The sequence below is a fragment of the Etheostoma spectabile genome, chromosome 24 (assembly GCF_008692095.1).
Source record: "Etheostoma spectabile isolate EspeVRDwgs_2016 chromosome 24, UIUC_Espe_1.0, whole genome shotgun sequence".
Taxonomy (NCBI): Eukaryota; Metazoa; Chordata; class Actinopteri; order Perciformes; family Percidae; genus Etheostoma; species Etheostoma spectabile.
In genome coordinates this window covers 10,898,074-10,916,628 of record NC_045756.1, presented here as the reverse complement: position 1 = coordinate 10,916,628, position 18,555 = coordinate 10,898,074, and the positions used below count along the sequence as shown (strand labels likewise).

Sequence of the window (18,555 nt, the reverse complement as noted above, 5' to 3'; positions counted from 1 at the left end):
TTCTTTCTTTTTACCTCTGCTGTTTTCTCTCCAGGTGCTATCAAGTTGATTGGTTCCCCACTGTGTAGCTCAGTCGTGCAGCTCACTAGCCTAGTTTTGTTTTAATAATTTAATTTGTTATGCACGTCTATATCCTATCCTCCACCTTTTGCGAACCCATTTATTACATTTAGAAAAGCTGTAAATAAAAAACTTCACTTCTACTACATCACTGTCAAATAACTTATTGTCCTGTTATTGGCTCCGTTTCAAAAAAGGGGGCGTAACAATTGCCATGACATTTTATGCTGATATTCATATTCCCCAAAGGGTTAAGCTTAATGTCTTTGGTGATCCCCTGAATTTAGCTCACAGCCACCAGCAGCTCAAAGTTTTCTGTCAAGGTAAAATTTGAACTTGTCCAATACTTTTCTTCACTAAATCCCTACAAGACTAATGACATTTGCATCTGCATCAGCTCTACTTTGTGTTCGTTGCTGATCAGCTAATGCATGCTATCGCTCTAAGATGGTGAACAAGGTATACATTACACCAACATGTTCGCATGCTGGCGATAACTTTTAGCTCAAAGCGTGTCTGTGAATTCTTTGTCGATGTTATACTGGCAGAAAGGATTTGTCCTAGCCTTCTCTTTTTTATGCTCAAATAAAGGAAAATGAATACTTTAATACTGAGTGTGAGAAATAACAATGTCCATTCTCATCCAAAGTGGAAATGTACACATCGACTTACACTGTAAATAATGGCTGTGAAATCTACAGTTATTTACTTTAGATTTCACAGTAACACTACTGTGTTTGATTTTACAGTAGAATGCTGTAAAGGTGCATTACAACCTTGTCGACATGACAACATCACAGTAGTCTAAGTATCACAGTTGAAATCACAGAAGTCAAAGCATTACTGTAAAAAAAATCCCAATATAGCCGCTATAGTACTGTAAATGGTATAGTAAACTACTGTATTATTTTTTTTCTTATCTTATGTTGTGTTTAATTGTTGTGTATTTTACAGTGAATACATGAAATACTGTAAATGGAAGTATGGTACATTTACTACAAAAAGACTTCCCAGTAACTTGCTGGACAATTGTTGTCAGTAAGTTACTGTAAATTTTACTTTAAATTTGTAAAAGTGTACAAATCCATGACGACTCCTGAACATACATTCAAAAGCTCCGAAACAGCTTCTACTGTAAATGGGCCTTGTGGTTAGATATTGTTATGAACTACTGTGTGTGTACTGTGGTAGTCACCAAAATACTCCTCTCAGCTAGATTTTGACGTGAGCCAACGTCGGCTAACCAAAGTGAGACGATGCCTTTTAATCTTTCTGCATGCAAAGAATGCAGCGAGAAGTCCAAGTGAAACGAGAATCTTCCTCCTTGTGATATATAGTTGTGCAGCTGATTGGGCCTCAGTCTCCAAGAACTTCTACTGCTGTAAACATGCAGTTCGAGTAGTTTTCTCCTGTTCTCCTCTTCTCTGTTTCCCTACCTCCTTCTCATGCACAGATCCAGAGCTTCTCTTCTCTCAGCTCGAGCAGCTCCTCCCACCTGCAGATAAAAGCCAAACTCTCACCAGAGCTGCTGTTCAGCGTCTGTCCCAAACTCCTCAAAGCTTTGTGATACTTCCACCCTGCAGCAGCAGCAGCACCACACACACAAAGGTAAGTGATGCGTCACCACAGGCACGACAGGGTTTGATGATGTTTTGGTTGGCACGGCCACCATGTTTAGGTCTTTTGCTGCAGCAGTAACATCCAGTAAGCCCTCATTAGCTTATGGTTTGATTTGAAACGTGTGTGTTTTTCTTGAATGGTTGTCGACTTGCAATGTCTTGACTGGCTCATTTTCCCTTTTCTCTTGGAAAAAAAATGCCAAAGCACGTCCTGTTTGAATCGTGGAACAATACACAAGTAACTTTTGGGATGGCACGTAAGGAAAAGAACTTAAGAAACTTCCAAAAATGTTTCATTAGACATCCTGCTTCACAAAGCTCACTGCTGTAAAGCTTCTGCTGACAGAAGTTTCTGCAGATAACGTCTGACAGTTTACAGAGTACAAAGAATATCCAAAAGAGACACCTGGGAAGAATAACCCAGGTTTAAGCTTGTTAAAATTAATGCACTGTGCAGCATCTTGACAGGATATAGCACCAGCTTATTGGAATGTCTTTACATTTTGGAGATTTTAGTTGAATGTCTTTCAACAGAGAATGCAGAGTGCAGGCACTTTGTCATGCAATGTTTGAGAAAGAAAATGATTCAGGGTTTAAGTTATTGTAGTTTTAACTATCCCACAGGAATAAGAGAAAACAGGATTAAACTCAGTTTTAGAAAAAGGGCTTTCTGGCAGCGTTGCCTCTGAGAAAAAAGTCATGGATGGAATCTTTGGGGATCAGGAATTCTTTTAGGCAACTTTCTTCCTACCTAAAACATGCAGATCTGTGTGTTCCAGTCTTTGGAGTCCTTTATACCCGGAGTCAGGTTTTACATCCCATTTGTGTCCCTTGCTATGCAAGCAAACTTAATATTTGCTTTTGATAACATGTTAGTTCAAAATGACAAACTTATATTGATGCAAACTTAAAAAAGCTTCCAGATTTTCTGCCTCTCTATCCACTCTATAACATGATCATGGAAAAGGTGAGTGTGCACCTGCCAAAAAACAGTTGGGAATCCCTGTTTCACACCCATGTCCAAGTTGAAGCTCTTGTTTCTGTTTTCTGCTGCAATGGGTGGAAATGTTTTCTAATCACTGCCATGCCAGACCACTCGCAATGGCATGCGAGCAGACACGTTTTTGTGGAATTGTGCTTTCAGCCAATGAGCGTCACAGGCCTGTCTGATGAGCTGAGGTGACAAGTGTCTTAATAAAGTTTAAGATACCACAAAGGTCAGTTTTTATGAAACTGGGAGAAACCATGTACATTTTTTGAAGCTGATTCTAACTTTCAGCTCTTTATTGCCATTTAAAATTATCGTGCTTTTCCTTTATTGGAGAGAGAACTCTTAATTAGGGGAAAATGTGGTAAGCTCACATAGTTGCGCTTAAACAAGATTGCACAATTAAGTTGCTGATGGTTTTTAATTACCTAATCCTTGGTGCTCTGAAAGGACTGTTGGCATCAGCAAAATGTTGTAGACAGCACTGTGGAAACACACCAAAACACTATTTTGCAGATGTGAGGAGCTCATTAAAAGCCCAAATCAAGAAAATCTACAGCTTGGTAATTTTGGGCAATGCATTTAGTGTTTGCTTAGTTGTTATGGTAGAGGTTATGGGCCGTTTATTTGCAGTGGTATCTTATCCAGACCAACCAAGAGGCGTTTATTGGTAGTGTTTGTTTTGGACTGCAGGTATTTTCCATATTAGAAAGTGGAAAATTTAAGAAGAAAAAAAGGACTCCTTACTTCGGCAAACAGTTTAGGGTAAGGGGTCTGAGTTTTTTGAGTATCAGGTTATGATTTGGGTTCAGGGAGACTGAATATAATGTTGTACATTTACATTATATGAAGCTCAGCTTAATCACCAAATTAGGTTGAAGTTATCTAAAGATGTTTGGTTCAGGAATAACTTTTCGAAGTAGGTCCTACAATTGTGTTGTTTTTTGTGTCCAAGGGCCTTAACAGCATGTCGATAATGTAAATCCTTCACTTCAATGCAAAAAATTAGGTCTTTATGCTGAGCTAAACCAACTGTTTCCTGGCTGTAGCTTTATATTTAGTGTACAGATATGACAGTAATATCAATCTTCTCTAACTCTCATCATGGAAGGGATTAAGCTTATTTCCCAAAATGTAAAGGATAAGGTTGAATCCCTTTGTTTCAAAGGATGTGACTGTATCTTATAAAGTTTCCTTTGAGCAGAAGCTGTGGAAACGGAGGTTGCAGAAGCAAACCTGTGTCAAAGCTTGAATCCCAAGACTGTGTAGATATGTGCAGGAAATTAATCAAATGCTCCTGTAAGCGCGCTGTGACTTGATATTTTTCACTCTGTTAATGTCTCTTGACAGTATTTTCCCTCCCAGTCTCGCACTCAGACTCCCTCCCAGTTCTCACCTACTGAACAGGACGTGTTTATGTAGCTCAGAGGGAATGTGTCTCTTGATCCCGCAGCTGCAGCCTCTGTGATTTGAGACCATGTCTCCAAACACTCCTGCTACCGTGCAGAGCACCGCGCCCTTAGAAATGTCTCAAAATGTGAAATATAAAAACTGCAATTGTGGCACATTTGCATTGGTAATAATGCATGTTTCTGATTATCTTCCACATTAGCTGCCAAAGTTTGGCATCTTAGTTTATAAAACACCAATCTGGAATTACAGCTTTAAATCTTCCAGATTTACTGCAAAGTATCTCTTATCTAAACTCCTAAGTAGACTGAGTTGTAGCTCTTATTGTCCCTCGTAAATACTGCACTGCAAAAACATCTGGACAGTAGGGAAAGGGAGGATCATATTTTTTCTCTGACTGGCATATTTTACGGTATGACTGTACAATGCATTAAGCTTCCCGGGACTGTCGTCGTATCCCATTACTGTCACCGGTCAGACGATGCATGCATGTTGCAGCAAGAACTAAATGGTCTCGGGCCATTTTATGACCCCAATAAATTGATATGTGTGTAAGAAAGTAAAAAGTCTGTAACTGCAGACAAGCAAAAAGCCCGATGATGACTGATCACTTGAAGTCGTAGAGTTACAGTCAACCAACATCAAAGGGCAACTGTCAGCAATAAACTAAGAAACCATTTCTCAAAGCAGCATTGATCACCACCCAGTACTTATTTTAGGTATTTGTGGTCAACTTGTGATTTTTTTGTTTTACATTTTTGTGCCTTATCAGATACATTGGCAGTGGTGGAGTACATGTTCTGATCCTTTATATACATAAAAGTATAGTACAGAAGTAACAGCAGCGGAATGTACTTAAAATATCAACTGTATGAATAATAGTTTTGCAGTAAAATGGCCGTGTGTATTATCAGATATGACATTAACACTAATGCATTAATGTGAAAGCAGCATTTTACTGTTGTCGCTGGTTGAGATGAAGCTAGTTTTAACTACTTTATATATAGTTAAGTAGTCCAGGAAATTCTGGCCATTTAGTACATTAATCTTGATCGTCATAAATATGCGTGTACTTTCGATTGAAAAAACCCTGCCCGAATCAGTGCCGGCAACACGGAGTAGCTGCATCTATGTGTATGAGCTTCCACTGAGCTAAAACGGCAGTTTTAGAGAGCCTTTGTGCCTCTTAACAGACATAAAATGCAGTTAAAATGTCTGTACAACATGAACCGTGTCCTTACGTGCCAACAAGATGCCATAATTATAATGTCATAATTATCCCGACAGCAATCCACGGAGTGCCACCGGTGTGGCTATGTCCTCCAGGAGACAGGTCACGTCACCTCTTGAAATGCATTCCACCTTAAAAAAAACACACTGCACACTGTTTCCCTTTTCCTGCTACAATGGGACTTCAGCACGAGATTACAGCTATCTTCTCTAACATATCACTGTGCAAGCCACATACATCATTTACTCAGTTTCCATGTAGGTACATAGTCACTGATATGGTCATAGCCACTACAGGGCTCAATTACCTATTTTTTGAGGGGAATAAAACGTTCCAAAGCCACGATCTCTCCCCTGGAGGACACCACCGACACTCTGTGGATTGTTGTCGGAATGATTATTACAGAAGCCTGGCTGAACACACACCGGACGGCAGCTAAGAGCTAGGGACCAGGGTAGGTGAATTTAAACAATGTCTGAGTTGAAGATACATCTTGTTGTCATTTAAGGGCCCTGTTCAAGTTGCACAGACATTTCAATTGCATTTTATATCTGTTAAGAGGCACAAAGGCACTCTTAAACCTGCCCCGACAACTGATGTTTTAGCTCAGTGCAAGCTCATGCACATTGCTGCATCTACTCCGTGTTGCCTGTACGGATTTGGGTTGGGGGGTGGGGGTTCAATCGAAAGTACACTCATGACAATTAAGATTAATGTAAAAAATGCCGGAATTCTCCTTTAAACTAGAGTTCTAGTCAAAGGATTACAGCCTAAATCTGAGGTGTCCTGATGTAATTAATGAGGTCTAAATATAAATAAAAAATTTAAAAATGTTCTACAGCCCCAATTTTATTTCTGTGGATTTTTATTTTTTTAGCTGTATTTTATAAGCTTATCATATGTTGCGTGTTTTTATGTAAAATTGTAATCTAAAAAAAATTACGCGTAAACTGTCTATTATTGCCAACTATTGTGGGGTAAAAAGCACATTTCACACTCAAAAGTAGTAAGTAGAAGTATAAAATGATATAAATGGTACAAGTACGTTGACATTATGTACAGCACATGAGTAAACCTATGCAGTTACTTTCCACCACTGTTCGTTGGAATGAAACCGAAGGGAGAAAACACGTGGCCTCTTGCACAGTGTGGGCTGTTCTATTCCCATTCACACAGTTCATAAAATATATTTATGCAGCTGCAAACTGCAGAATTCCCCACTGAAGTCTGTGGTCTAAGTAGAAGGGGAATATGATATATCACTTATATCTTTGTATAAGTGATCAGATCTGATTATTGGCCAAACATTGTTATTGCATATAAAAATAATCATTCACCAGTGGAGTGTCCCTTTGAGAGCCAGTGCAAACATATGAGAGAAGAAAAAAAAAATGTGGCAAAATTGCATGAAGTTCAGGCGAGAACTCCGGCTGACAGTCTGAAAACCTCAGTTTTTCTTCCTGCTGTGCAAGATAATGAAACATGTCATGTAAAAAATATTTAGCTTAAAAAGTACATTCTTCCCATCCTAGTTTCCCATTGCCTTCCTTCTCTCTAAGCACAGGATTTTTTGTTATAGTATGTAAAGACTTGAAGTGCTTCTTAGTTGTGAAATGCTATTAAATACTCTCCACTGACACTAGATACTCTGTTTTGACAGAACTCAAAGCTAATAGGAAAATAATTCTCCTCCTGCTCCGAATTTTGTCTAAAATGAAAATTGTGGTCAGACGTCGGGTGACTTGTGGTTCCCAGAGCTGTAGGAGAGGGAAAATGTGTCAATGAGATGGGTGAAGAGGTCGGACAGACCGTGAGTGTGAGGGAGGTGTGTGTGCAATTATGTACATGTACGTACGTGTATGTCAAAGGTCAGAGGAGCAGTAAGCAAACACTGCGGTTGCCAATATAAAACTCATCCGGATGCTACTTCCCCTCGTGGTTATTTGGAACATCAGTTTGAAATTGGGTTAAAATAAGGCCTTTCAATCCAGCTAGAGGTCAGCTAACCCCTCGTCGGCCTTGTCAAGTTTAAGGCTGTAGACGTCTCCGAAAGGGGGACTCCGTCCTTCGCCCTGCAAAGAGATCGAGTAGGTGTGAAGGAATGCTGTAAAAGAGCAAAAGAGGTTGGAGAGGAACTGGAGCAGACGAAGAAAACTCAGCGGTATTCCCTTCCCATCAAGATAAGCTGAGTTGTGGGGGAAAACACATGTTACTCGATGATTGAGGCGAATAAATCACCTGCTTGGAGACAGGAAAGGGCCATGGACGCAGAAAAGAAAAACAGCTTCAGGTTCACAATATGCTCTGAATATGACTTGTGGTTGGTGAGAATAGAGACTGTTGTGGATAGAAAAAAGCGGGCATTGTGCACAAAACCAACGTCCTGTATTAATATATATGACTGGACAAAAGTGTTTAAACCAGGCAGCAGACAGTCTGTGTCAGGATATCCACCCAGTCTGTGGAAAACACCAGTAAACAAGACAGCCTTACACGAGTATTGATTTTTTGAAGATGTAATTCAGTGAGAGAGTTTGGCGCCCTCTATTGAACCACCTCCATCCTCACTGCTGGCTTTGTTTGCAGTGAGATTCATCATTTCTTTAACTGAAATCTACTCACTTTTTATTATTTATAAAAGGGATTCCTTTTAACTATATACAGATGCATAAGCCATGTTACACTGCATATACACAGGGCTGCAGCTGATTGTAGGGTCTATGAAAAGTCAGATGAAAATAAAAACTGATCATGATCATAACCCAGAGCCCATGGGGATGTCTAAAAGCTGCTTGTTTTGTGCGAACAACAGTCCATACAACAAAAAGGTTTCCCTTGTTTTCATACAATTCAAAGAAAAACAGCAAATCTTTACATTTGAAAAACTGGAACCAGGAAAATGATGGTATTTTTGCGTTTTTTGCTTTTTTATCAAAATTGCGAATACATTTTCTGTTTTTGGTGTAATCTCTTGTGACTCTTGCCTGCAGAAACTAGTGCAGATTGTTGCCCAAGAGAATCACAGTGTTTCTCTTACAAAAGTTAGGTAATAAGGGAAACAACTCAAACACACATGCATCCATGCAAAAATTCACACACACACACACACACACACACACAGGTGCGTTCCCCAGATGTTGTCTTGGCGCTTATGCTACGTCAGTCAGCTGATCGTTACATTCTTGTGTGTGTGTGTGTGTGTGTGTGTGTGTGTGTGTGTGTGTGTGTGTGTGTGTGTGTGTGTGTGTGTGTGTGTGTGTGTGTGTACAAATGTTGTCATACTGCACCGAGAGAGTACTTGCATGTATTTTGCATTATGTCAAAAGTACTGCTCCATGGCTTATTTACCAAAAAGACAAATATACAGGGTTTACATTCTCCTATTATTTCATAAATAACACACAATTTGTAAGCATGGATTTGTTTTCCATTTCACATTCTTCTACGTTCACATATGACCCAAAATAATTGGGTATCTCCAAGATGTCTTCATTTAGATATGATGACTTATTGTTTTTAGCGGCCCGCTTTCATTGGAAGAAAGCCCCTCTGCAATCAGTTTCAAACACAAAAGTCAGGCCCAACCACAAGAAGCAATTAAGATTGGCACCCGTATCTGTTAGCAATGACATGCCTCTGTTCCTCATCGTTTGTTTATTGAGCGGTAGAGTCCCCCCATCTGGAATCGGTCAGGAGAGGAGGAGAAATGGAAATTTGATTATTTTCAAAGCCAAGCTGGAGGTGATAAAAGACTTGTGGCTCATCACCAAGCAGGGCCGGCTGTGGTTGTAAGAGTTGGCAAAGAGGTTCAGAGGAACCAGCATTTATGGGGCTGACCATCTCTGTTGCATGGGATTGTCATCAAGCAGGAGGTGTCTAAAGAGCCCTCATTAAATGGCGCGTACAAGATGAAAGATTTAACAAAAAAAATAAGCAAGAAAGTCGTTTGAAAGTTGTACGCTGTTTGGTCTTTGTTGAGATTTACAAGTAGATAGTTAATGTGGAACCATCTGTATACACATATAGAGTGGGATGAAATATTGTTCTTTCAGTAAAGTGTTGCAACAATAACATAAAGCAGGAAAATAAGTACATTGGACTTCACAACGTACAAATATGCAATGGTAATTTTCCAGTGAGTATGATGCATTTTGTAGCAGCCAATGCAAATCAATGTATATTTTAACATGTTAACCCCAGCTGTCTTGTCTAATAGTTGCCAGACTTTGACATTGTTGTCCATGTTATATGTTCTACTGTTTGGATGGTTCAATATAGATGTGATTTCCCAGCTCATTGATATGAAGGCATTAGGTTTTATACTATTTCTGTAACCACATCACCCTTCAGAATCTTCTCTAGCCAGATGACAAGAACTCATTTTATCTGATCCACGCCCGCTCTACAAAATAAGTATGGCTCCAGGAAGTGACAGCACCTGGCCAAGAAATGGTCATTTTATTGTTTTTTTACACTTTGGTGTCTGTACAGATTAAACAAACGGTTTAATGTGTGCCTTGTAATGCCGCACAGTGCCCTGCTATGCCAAGAACTACTACAAAGATCTACTACAAACTACTATTTTTGTGATTGTTATTGCCATTCTTCATTCAAAAAAAGGAAGTTTTTCCTCGCCACTGTCACACCCGTGCTTGCTCTGGAGGAAACTACTAGAACTGTTGGGTTCTTGTTAATTATAGTGTGTGGTCTAGACCTACTCTATCTGTAAAGTGTCTCGAGAAAACTGTTGTTATGAATGGATACTATAAGTAAAATTCAATTGAATCGAATTAAAACAAACAAGATATAAAGTGTATATGAGTAAGCTTTAGAGGTGCTGGTAGACAGGTGCACTGTAAATAATGGCTGTGATATCTCCAGTTATTTCCTTTAGATTTGAAAGTAACACTACTGTATATGATTTTTACAGTAGAATGCTGTAACGTTTACATTACAACCTTGTCGCCATGACAACGTCACAGTAGTCTAAGTATTACAATTGAAATCATAGAAGGCAAAACATTACTGTAAAAAAATCACAGTATAACCACTATAGTACTGTAAATAGTATAGTAAACTACTGGATTTTTACTTTTTTATCTTATGTTTAATTGTTTAGTATTTTCCAATGAATGCATAAAATACTGTAAATGGAAGTACGGTACCTTTACTGTAAAAAGAATTCACCATAATGGAAACCATACTGTAACACAATTAACGTAAAATTTACAGTAACTTACTGGCAACAATTGTCCAGCAAGTTACTGTAAATTTTACGTTAATTGTGTTACAGTATGGTGTTTCCCCCTGTTTCCAGTCTTTGGGCTGAGCTAAGTGGCTGCTGGTGCTAGCTCCATTTTTACTGTACAGACAAAAGGCTATGTTCACACGTGGTGTGTTTTTTTACGCTGCCAGCGCCTGTTTCACATTCACAAGTCATGAGCGCTTTTTTGAATGCCACCTCCATCTTGACTTTTGCAGCTTGGAGTGTCTTTTTCAAGTTGAAAAAACTCTTCTGAAATAAAAATGCCCTACGTCAAGCACGTTTTTGACAACCAAGCAATGACAAGCGGACTTGCCAAACCTGTCATTTTCATAATGACATGAAAAAATGAAAAAATGGAGTCCGAGCACAGCGGTACGGTATCATACGGCGGCACAGGGAACTGGTTTTGTTTGATGTAACGTTAGCAGCACCACTCTCTCTCTTTGTTCTTTCTCTAGCTTGCACCACCACGTAAGCACCGCTTCACGTAGCACTCCCATTCTAACTCTCGGCAAGAAATTTAAGTGCATTTCATGAAAGGCTCCTGAAATACTTCAGGAAGTTCAGGAAGTTCAGTAGCTAAAATAGAAAAAGGTGCTGACACTGTCTGGTGAAACTGACCCAATAGACCTTTTTCACAACAGACATTTTGACCTGCCATAGTAGAAAAGCACAGGTGAATTTAATAACATTTATGATGGCTGCATTCCACTTTGGGGAGGTCCTGGTATTGTGCACGCCGGCTCATTGGGACTCTTAATGGAACTGAGCCATCGTCAATCAATGTTATCCAGAAAAACATCTGAGAAGATTCGCTTCTAATTTGCAACTTTTGTCAGATCTAAAAGTTAAGGTCATCATGATACCCCCCCCCCCCCCCCCCCCCTACTCTGGTACGTCTCAAATAGCATATAAATGCATGAACATCTAATAAAGTTCCTTGGTGATATTGCAAATTCTCAAAAGAGCTATTTTGTTAGAAACATTGGCTGTACAGTGAAAGATAAGAAATGACATGGTATTTCAACTCCACGGGGCTTTTGAATTGCTCGACAAATCTCGCCCCGTGACTACGCACTTGCTGATCAATAAGTTATAATTGAAAGCGTGTGTTGTGCTGGAGATAGCAGTTCCTGGAAGTTGGGTTGATTTTGGAAAATACTTTGTTTTGTTGTGTTGAAACACTTTCCATATGGGGTACTCAGAGCTAAACATTGTAATGTTCTGTGTAAGTTTTGTGTTTTTATAATGCAATCATAATCATGTGGTTCAGACATGGTCACTTCAGCAGAACTTTTTTAACAGCAGACATTTTGACAAGAAAAGCACTCTCTCTTCAAAGGAAGTCAACGGTGCTGATATTTGCTTTGACTCAGTTTTCACAAGATTCAGTGTGCAAAACTCTGAATCCAAAAGGATCCACCCCTAATTCTAGGCTCTACATTGTGAACTTACAGTTATCATAATATATAACTGCTTACACAGGTTTTCAAAACTGTCTCTTTTTTTCAAAACTCCACATGCAATTCCCCAAACTGGACACACAAAATGCAAAATGCCTCATATCTCTTTCAAAATGAAACACTGCATTCAAAATACTATAAACACATTTTTGGATGTACCATGTACACAATTATGTTCTACATCTAAATCTCTTTTGTCTTTCATATGCATATACAATATATACATGTAGATACGTGTCCATACAATGTAAGTGAAAGTAATCTGCTGAATGGGGTTGTAAACACCAATGCAATGTTGAAACACAGAATATTTATATGGCAAAACCTTGATGTTGTGACAGTAGCACAGTGTTAACATACAGTAATGTGGGGTCACACGTAATCAATAAATGTGGCCCTGATCTCTTCTCTTCTTTGCCCCCATTGTCTTCCAACACGTCCTCTTCTTCCCCTTCCTCCTCTTCCTCCTCCTCTTCTTCCAACTCCTCCTGTTTTAACTCATCCTCTGCTGTCTCCTCGTGCTCTCTGTCTATTGTTGTCATCCATTAATTAAAACAAATATGATCTGGTAATCTGACTTTTGACCTATGAATAGGCTTATACTGAAGCAGTGACTCGTTAGTGATCAGTTAAGCAATTAGTTTTTTGCGTGTGTGTGTGTGTGTGTGTGTGTGTGTGTGTGTGTGTGTGTGTGTGTGTGTGTGTGTGTGTGTGACCTGGGTGAATTGTGTAGCATTTTGATTGGTTGTGTTTGGAAAAGGAAAGAACATTTAGCAAGAAAAATGCATAAAGACAAAATAGTGGATGTAATAAATGTTTTATTTTCATTTCAGTACAACATTACTGCAAAATGAATAGAATACAACGACAGAATACACCTGTCTATCAACAAATGTAATAATAATACAATTCATGGTAAATACTGTAGTTGCCCAATTGCAAAAAAATGTATTGACTAAAATGAAAAATATAAGGGCTTAATAAATGTGGGTGTGGTGGCCACTTTAACTTCATTACAGTTTATTATAGTCCCCAACAGAAATCACCTATGGAGTAGCACCTCTACTCTTAGGTTAAACATTGTCTCACAATACAGAAAAAAAAGAAAAAAAGTCTGCTTCACTAAATTGAATAGGATATGTTTTTTCTGCGTCTTCTCTGTAAGCCATGCAGACTTGACATATCCTTGGAAGGAGGAGGGAACGTGTGTTTCAAAGCACCGGGTAGTCTCCTTCCCTCGCCAAGCACATGTTCCCTTCTTTAACCCTTGTGTTGTCCTCGGGTCAAGTTGACCCGTTTTCCTATATCAATGTTCTTTTTAAATTCCCCAAAACAACAGGATTGATTCCACACAACGCTCTTTGGCCAGTACAAATCTCTACTTTCATTAATTTTGGGGGCGTCTTATTTAATTTTATAGCATTTGAAAAAAAAACATTGAAGTGTTTCCAAACAGTATTGAGTAAAAGTTGAAATATTTTTCTGTGATTATCCATCAACATCCATTCCTTTAATTTTAATCTAAATAATTCCTAATTTCTGCTTTTCTAACTCAAACATTAGGTATAGTTTCCTATAAATGAGGTTTATTGACCATAAATTCCAAAAATAACTGTAAACTTAAGTTAATAAGTTGGTGTTACGTAGTGTTGAAAAAGAAAGTGACAAACAGTGTTGAAAAAGGGACAAAAATGTAAGAAAAAGTTTTTAAAAATAAATAAAAAGCAGTGTTGATTTTCAATTTTGACGAGACAACACAAGGGTTAAGTGCAGAGAAAAGGTTACATTGTGGGAGTAGAAGGGTTTTTTTAAAGATATTATTTAGGATTTTTCCTTTATTTAGAACAGCTGAAGAAAGACAGGAAACGGGGGCGAGAGAGGGGGTTGACATGTAGCAAAAGGCCAGGGGGCCGAATACGAACCCGGGTCGCTGGCAAGGGCTGAGCCTACATGGGGTGCGCGCTCTACCAGGTCAGCTATAGGCCACCGGGGACACAAGGGGTTTGGACCAGAGTGATCATCAGTTTAACATCCTCATTTTCTCTACAAAACATTTATTGGGTATTTAAAAGCGCACATTTTGTCGTCTTTGGCTTTCAGTTCCAAGGTAGAAGTGGTCTTGCCAGTGACTCTAAATTTGATTCATTAAATGATCCTGTTAATGGGTACTTCATTTCGGATTTTGTTGTACAACAAGTTCATTTGATTTCAATTGTGGTGAAACGGACCAAACAAAGATGTTGGGACTAATTCTGCATATACTGTAAATAGCTGTAATGCATTTTATAATAAGATATAATATAGATACACTGTTCTGCTGTGGTTATTAAATTAAAAGTGAAACAGATCAGAGGTCAGTTACAGACTTTACTGGACAGGCTCGGCAGGCTCTGTCCATGGTGCATGATCTATACATTGTTTATAGCATCTTTTACTTTGAAAATCCTCTGAATTCAGTCAGATGGCTGTAATGACCAAAACACTGGATTTAAAGAAGTCCTTCATATGAGATGGTGTTTATTGTAAACTTAAATGAATATAGTGAGGTACTGAATGTTGTGACTAAGGAAAAAATCCTGCATGAGAAGTCGCAGGCTGCAATTTCTTTTAAATAAAAATAAAATGAAAATTAGCTGTGCGAATGGGAATGTACAAAGTTAAATAGAAAAGAACACAAACATTTAAGGGGATATCTTAGTCATACAGGATTTTTTCCTTAGTCACAACATTCAGTATCTCAATGTATTCATTACAATGTACAATAAACACCATCTCATATGAAGGACTTATTTAAATCCAGATTTTTGGTCATTACAGCCATCTGACTGAATTCAGGGGGTTTTCAAAGTAAAAGATGCTATAAACAATGTATAGATCATGCACCGTGTTTTCTATTTATCATTGTACATTCCCATTCACACAATTTATTTTCATTCATTTAAAAGAAATTGCAGCCTGCAACTTCTCAATTCCCTTACAAAGCCCTGAATGAAAGCAGAAGATGTTTCATTTAGCTCCTACGAGCTGCAAAGAAACAGTTTTAAAACTTTACAGTTGTCAAATCTAATATATTTAAACTTCTTTCCTTAAATTCTTCATAGAAGAGGTGTGAATCAGCATAACTGTAGCAAGGCTAAAATATGTCTACCAAGTGGAGGTGGCAGCTTAGTGTTAGAAACCCCAGGGCTCTGCGAAAGGTCACCACCTGACATTCATTGAACCGGACATTCATATTTTCACAGGGCCCAGCTGGATCGCGGCTAACCCCTGGCTGGATCCTGTGCATGGCCACCGTCCCACTCATGTCTTGGAAAAGACACAGAAAGGCGACCTAACGCGAGGGGAAGTAGAAGAGAAACCGGACACAGGCCAGAGGGAGCAGCAACCTTCAGTTTGAGAGGAGGAAAAATCTCAACCGTAGAATATTAGATTAAATCAAATAAAAAGGTGGATCACATGTCAAACAGTGGTTTGTACATTTCTTTTGACTATTTATACAATGTATGTGTTTCAAACTTTGTTCAAAAACATGTCACCTGAATTTATGTTGATGTACAGTATATAGCAGCAACATAGTGTACATTACTGACTTCAGAGGAACATTTGGATGTATTAGCTGCAATGAGTAAAGGACATGTTGTTGTTTTTAGACTTAACTGTATTGATTTATAATTGTAAATTAGAAATTGCAGCAAAATCACACTTAATATTGTCAAACCCTTTCTACCATTCCCTGATACCTATCTGTTTCTCTTGTGTGTATGAACTACACAAATCAAAAAGTATTGTACAGTAGACATATTCAGCCTGACATTCCTTAGCTATTTTAGTAAGTCTTATTTCCAAAAACCACACAGCTAATAAAAACATACGTTCACCCATCACTGTTTCAGCATTTTCACGCTGTGCTCCTGCCAGTTTTCTTTCAAGCACTGACATGTTTAAGGAATTAAGGATTATTTTCAAAACCAACCAAGTCCCTTGTGGGGCCTCTTAATTACGATATGTCTTAGCAGCATGTGCTTTGTGTAATTCATGTAAAGGATAAGAGACTCTGAGGCTTTGACACAGTATGTTTAAACATATATTGTGTGTATATGGTGTGTCCAGTAATGTATCTACAGTGGTGTAAGCAGCATATTAGAGACTGCAGCTCTAATTTCCTCTTGGCTGGAAAGCAACTGATGAGCTTGAGAGATAATAAAGCATTCATTCAGGATAGAGGCTTAGCTATGCTGATGCACTGTGTACATTAAATGTAACCTGAACATGTTTTGGGATGCTGTCCATGGTTTCGTCTTTAACTTTGACCCTCTCACTGTGTATTTTCACTTCATGAAAGTTATATGGAACATTTTGGTCATCTAAAAATGTCTTGTTCGGCATTCGGTAGCACCTTGCCAACAAAGCTAGTGTTAGCTGGTAACTTTAAGGAAAGTTTGACAATTTTCAACCAGCTGCCGTACATTCAAATGAAGAGCACCAGTTCACCGGGGTGTTTACCCACCAGTAAAACTCTACCATATGACTTGCTTCAGCCGGTTGAAAATCTGCAACTTTTGCATTTATCTTAGCACAATGCCACTGAAACCATACACGACACAGGCTTAGCCGCTTAACCCCCCACCCTGTCGGCCACAAAATTGTCCCGTCCGGATCGAACAAAAGCAAGACTGCGACAGCCAAATTGCCTCTATTAAAACGTTAGTCCACAAACCAATGGGTGACTCACTGCTGCTATGTCCATTATTTTTTAAAGTCTATGGTCTGAAGGTGACAAAACAAGCCAGATGATGTCATAGTGATTTGACTTTTGGATACTACAAATGTAAAACCTGTCTGGAGACACTATCTTGTTGCGTTATGAGAAGTGTAGGATGTAGTGAGTTTTTTAAGGCTGCATAATCCTATGCATGTGTTATGTTATAATCTGGTATATTACTGCTTTTACTCTTTGAGTTGCAAAGAAACCAAGTTGTATACATTTACAACTATTTTTGTTATATTTTTACTTTTTTTTTCTCCACTGCAGAAAATGGAGACTGTACCCCTCCACTCTTTCTATCTACTCATAATTTTCCAGCTGTGTTTATTGCACCTGGCCCACGGTGGGGCATATTATGGACATAAACAGCCGCCTCAACACCACCAACCTCTGCCACAGTACAATGATGGGTATCCTCAGCAGCAGTTTTTGGGGAATGAGATGCCACACCTGCCTTATGGCAAAGAAGGGCCGTTAATTCCTCAGTATGGAAAAGAGCTTCCTCAGCTGCCTCTGCAAATAGGCAAAGAGAGGCCACTGACGAAAGGCAAAGGTACGGTCAACTAGATAGTGGAAAATAAATGTATAAGTTATCATTCTTCTTTATTCTGTTATCCACCAAATGTTCCCTTTTGGTTACAGGACAAACATTTCCCAGAGGGGCGAAAGGTCCACCTCCCCCTGGTCCTGGTGGAGAAGGTTTCAGAGAGGGACCACAAGGAGTTCAGGGCCCCCCGGGACCAACAGGACCACCAGGACCACAAGGCCCCCCTGGACTACCAGGCCAGGGATTGCCAGGGCTACCAGGAAAACCGGGGCCGCCTGGTCCTCAAGGCTACCCAGGTATCGGAAAACCGGGCATGCCAGGAGTGCCGGGAAAACCCGGAGGACCTGGATTACAAGGACCAAAAGGTGACCTTGGTCCTAATGGTGGAGAAGGACCAACTGGACTTCCTGGGCCTGCAGGGCTCCCAGGTCCCCCTGGACTCCCGGGATTTTCCAAACCAGGAGGTCAGGGGCTGCCCGGCCAACTGGGTCCTTTAGGGGAGCCTGGTCAAAAAGGCCCACCTGGGACCTGGCCTCCGGGCCCCCAAAGGGGAAAAAGAAAAAAAGGAATGGTAAACCCGGGGTTTTGCCAGGTTTTTGAAAGGACCAAGGGACCCCCAGGATACCTGGAAGGGGGTTTTTCCCGGGGGTGGCAAACCTGGCTTGAATGGTTCCCGGAAACAGGAATCCCAGGAAAATTGGTCCCTGGTGAATCGGACTTGGGGAAAACCTGGGAAAGGGGCCCAAACCAGGACCACCAGGTTTACCTGGAATTGGAAAACCAGGAAAAGATGGTTTCAGAGGGCAACCAGGGATCTCTGGGGGGAAAGGGGAATCAGGCCTTCCTGGTTTACCAGGGGGTCCAGGCTTGCCAGGTTATGGTAAACCAGGGTTCCCAGGACCTAAGGGTCACAAGGGACATGCTGGGCTTCCTGGACCTCCAGGCCTGAAAGGTGATAAAGGTTATGGAGGTCTTCCAGGTGTCATTGGTTCTACTGGTCCTAGTGGTATGCCTGGCCCACCAGGACCAATAGGGCTCCCTGGTAGTCTTGGCTTTCCAGGGCAAAAGGGAGAGGTGGTGTTTGGGGCCCAAAAAGGAAAACAGGAAGAAGGGTGACTTTGGTCCCCCCCGGGTTTTTCCCGGAGGCGGGTCTGTCAGGTGGGGGTGGACAAAAAAAAGGAACAGAGGGGTTTTAAAGGCCCCATG

General features: G+C 39.9%; 1 protein-coding gene and 1 long non-coding RNA gene across 2 annotated transcripts in view; one reads left to right on the top strand and one right to left on the bottom strand.

Annotated features, from left to right (window-relative positions):
- The window catches only part of LOC116674128 (uncharacterized), a 22,959-nt gene extending 11,550 nt beyond the window's left edge, over positions 1-11,409 (bottom strand). The window contains exon 1 of the long non-coding RNA XR_004327986.1: positions 11,205-11,409. This is a non-coding gene — a long non-coding RNA (uncharacterized LOC116674128). The remainder of the gene's footprint in view (positions 1-11,204) is intronic.
- Positions 1,483-18,555, top strand: LOC116674126 (collagen alpha-1(VIII) chain). The gene is made up of 4 exons (XM_032506622.1): positions 1,483-1,668; positions 15,280-15,451; positions 17,068-17,355; positions 17,445-18,555. The coding sequence occupies exons 3-4, from the start codon at positions 17,073-17,075 to the stop codon at positions 18,296-18,298; spliced, it is 1,137 nt and encodes a 378-aa protein (XP_032362513.1). The 5' UTR covers positions 1,483-1,668; positions 15,280-15,451; positions 17,068-17,072; the 3' UTR covers positions 18,299-18,555.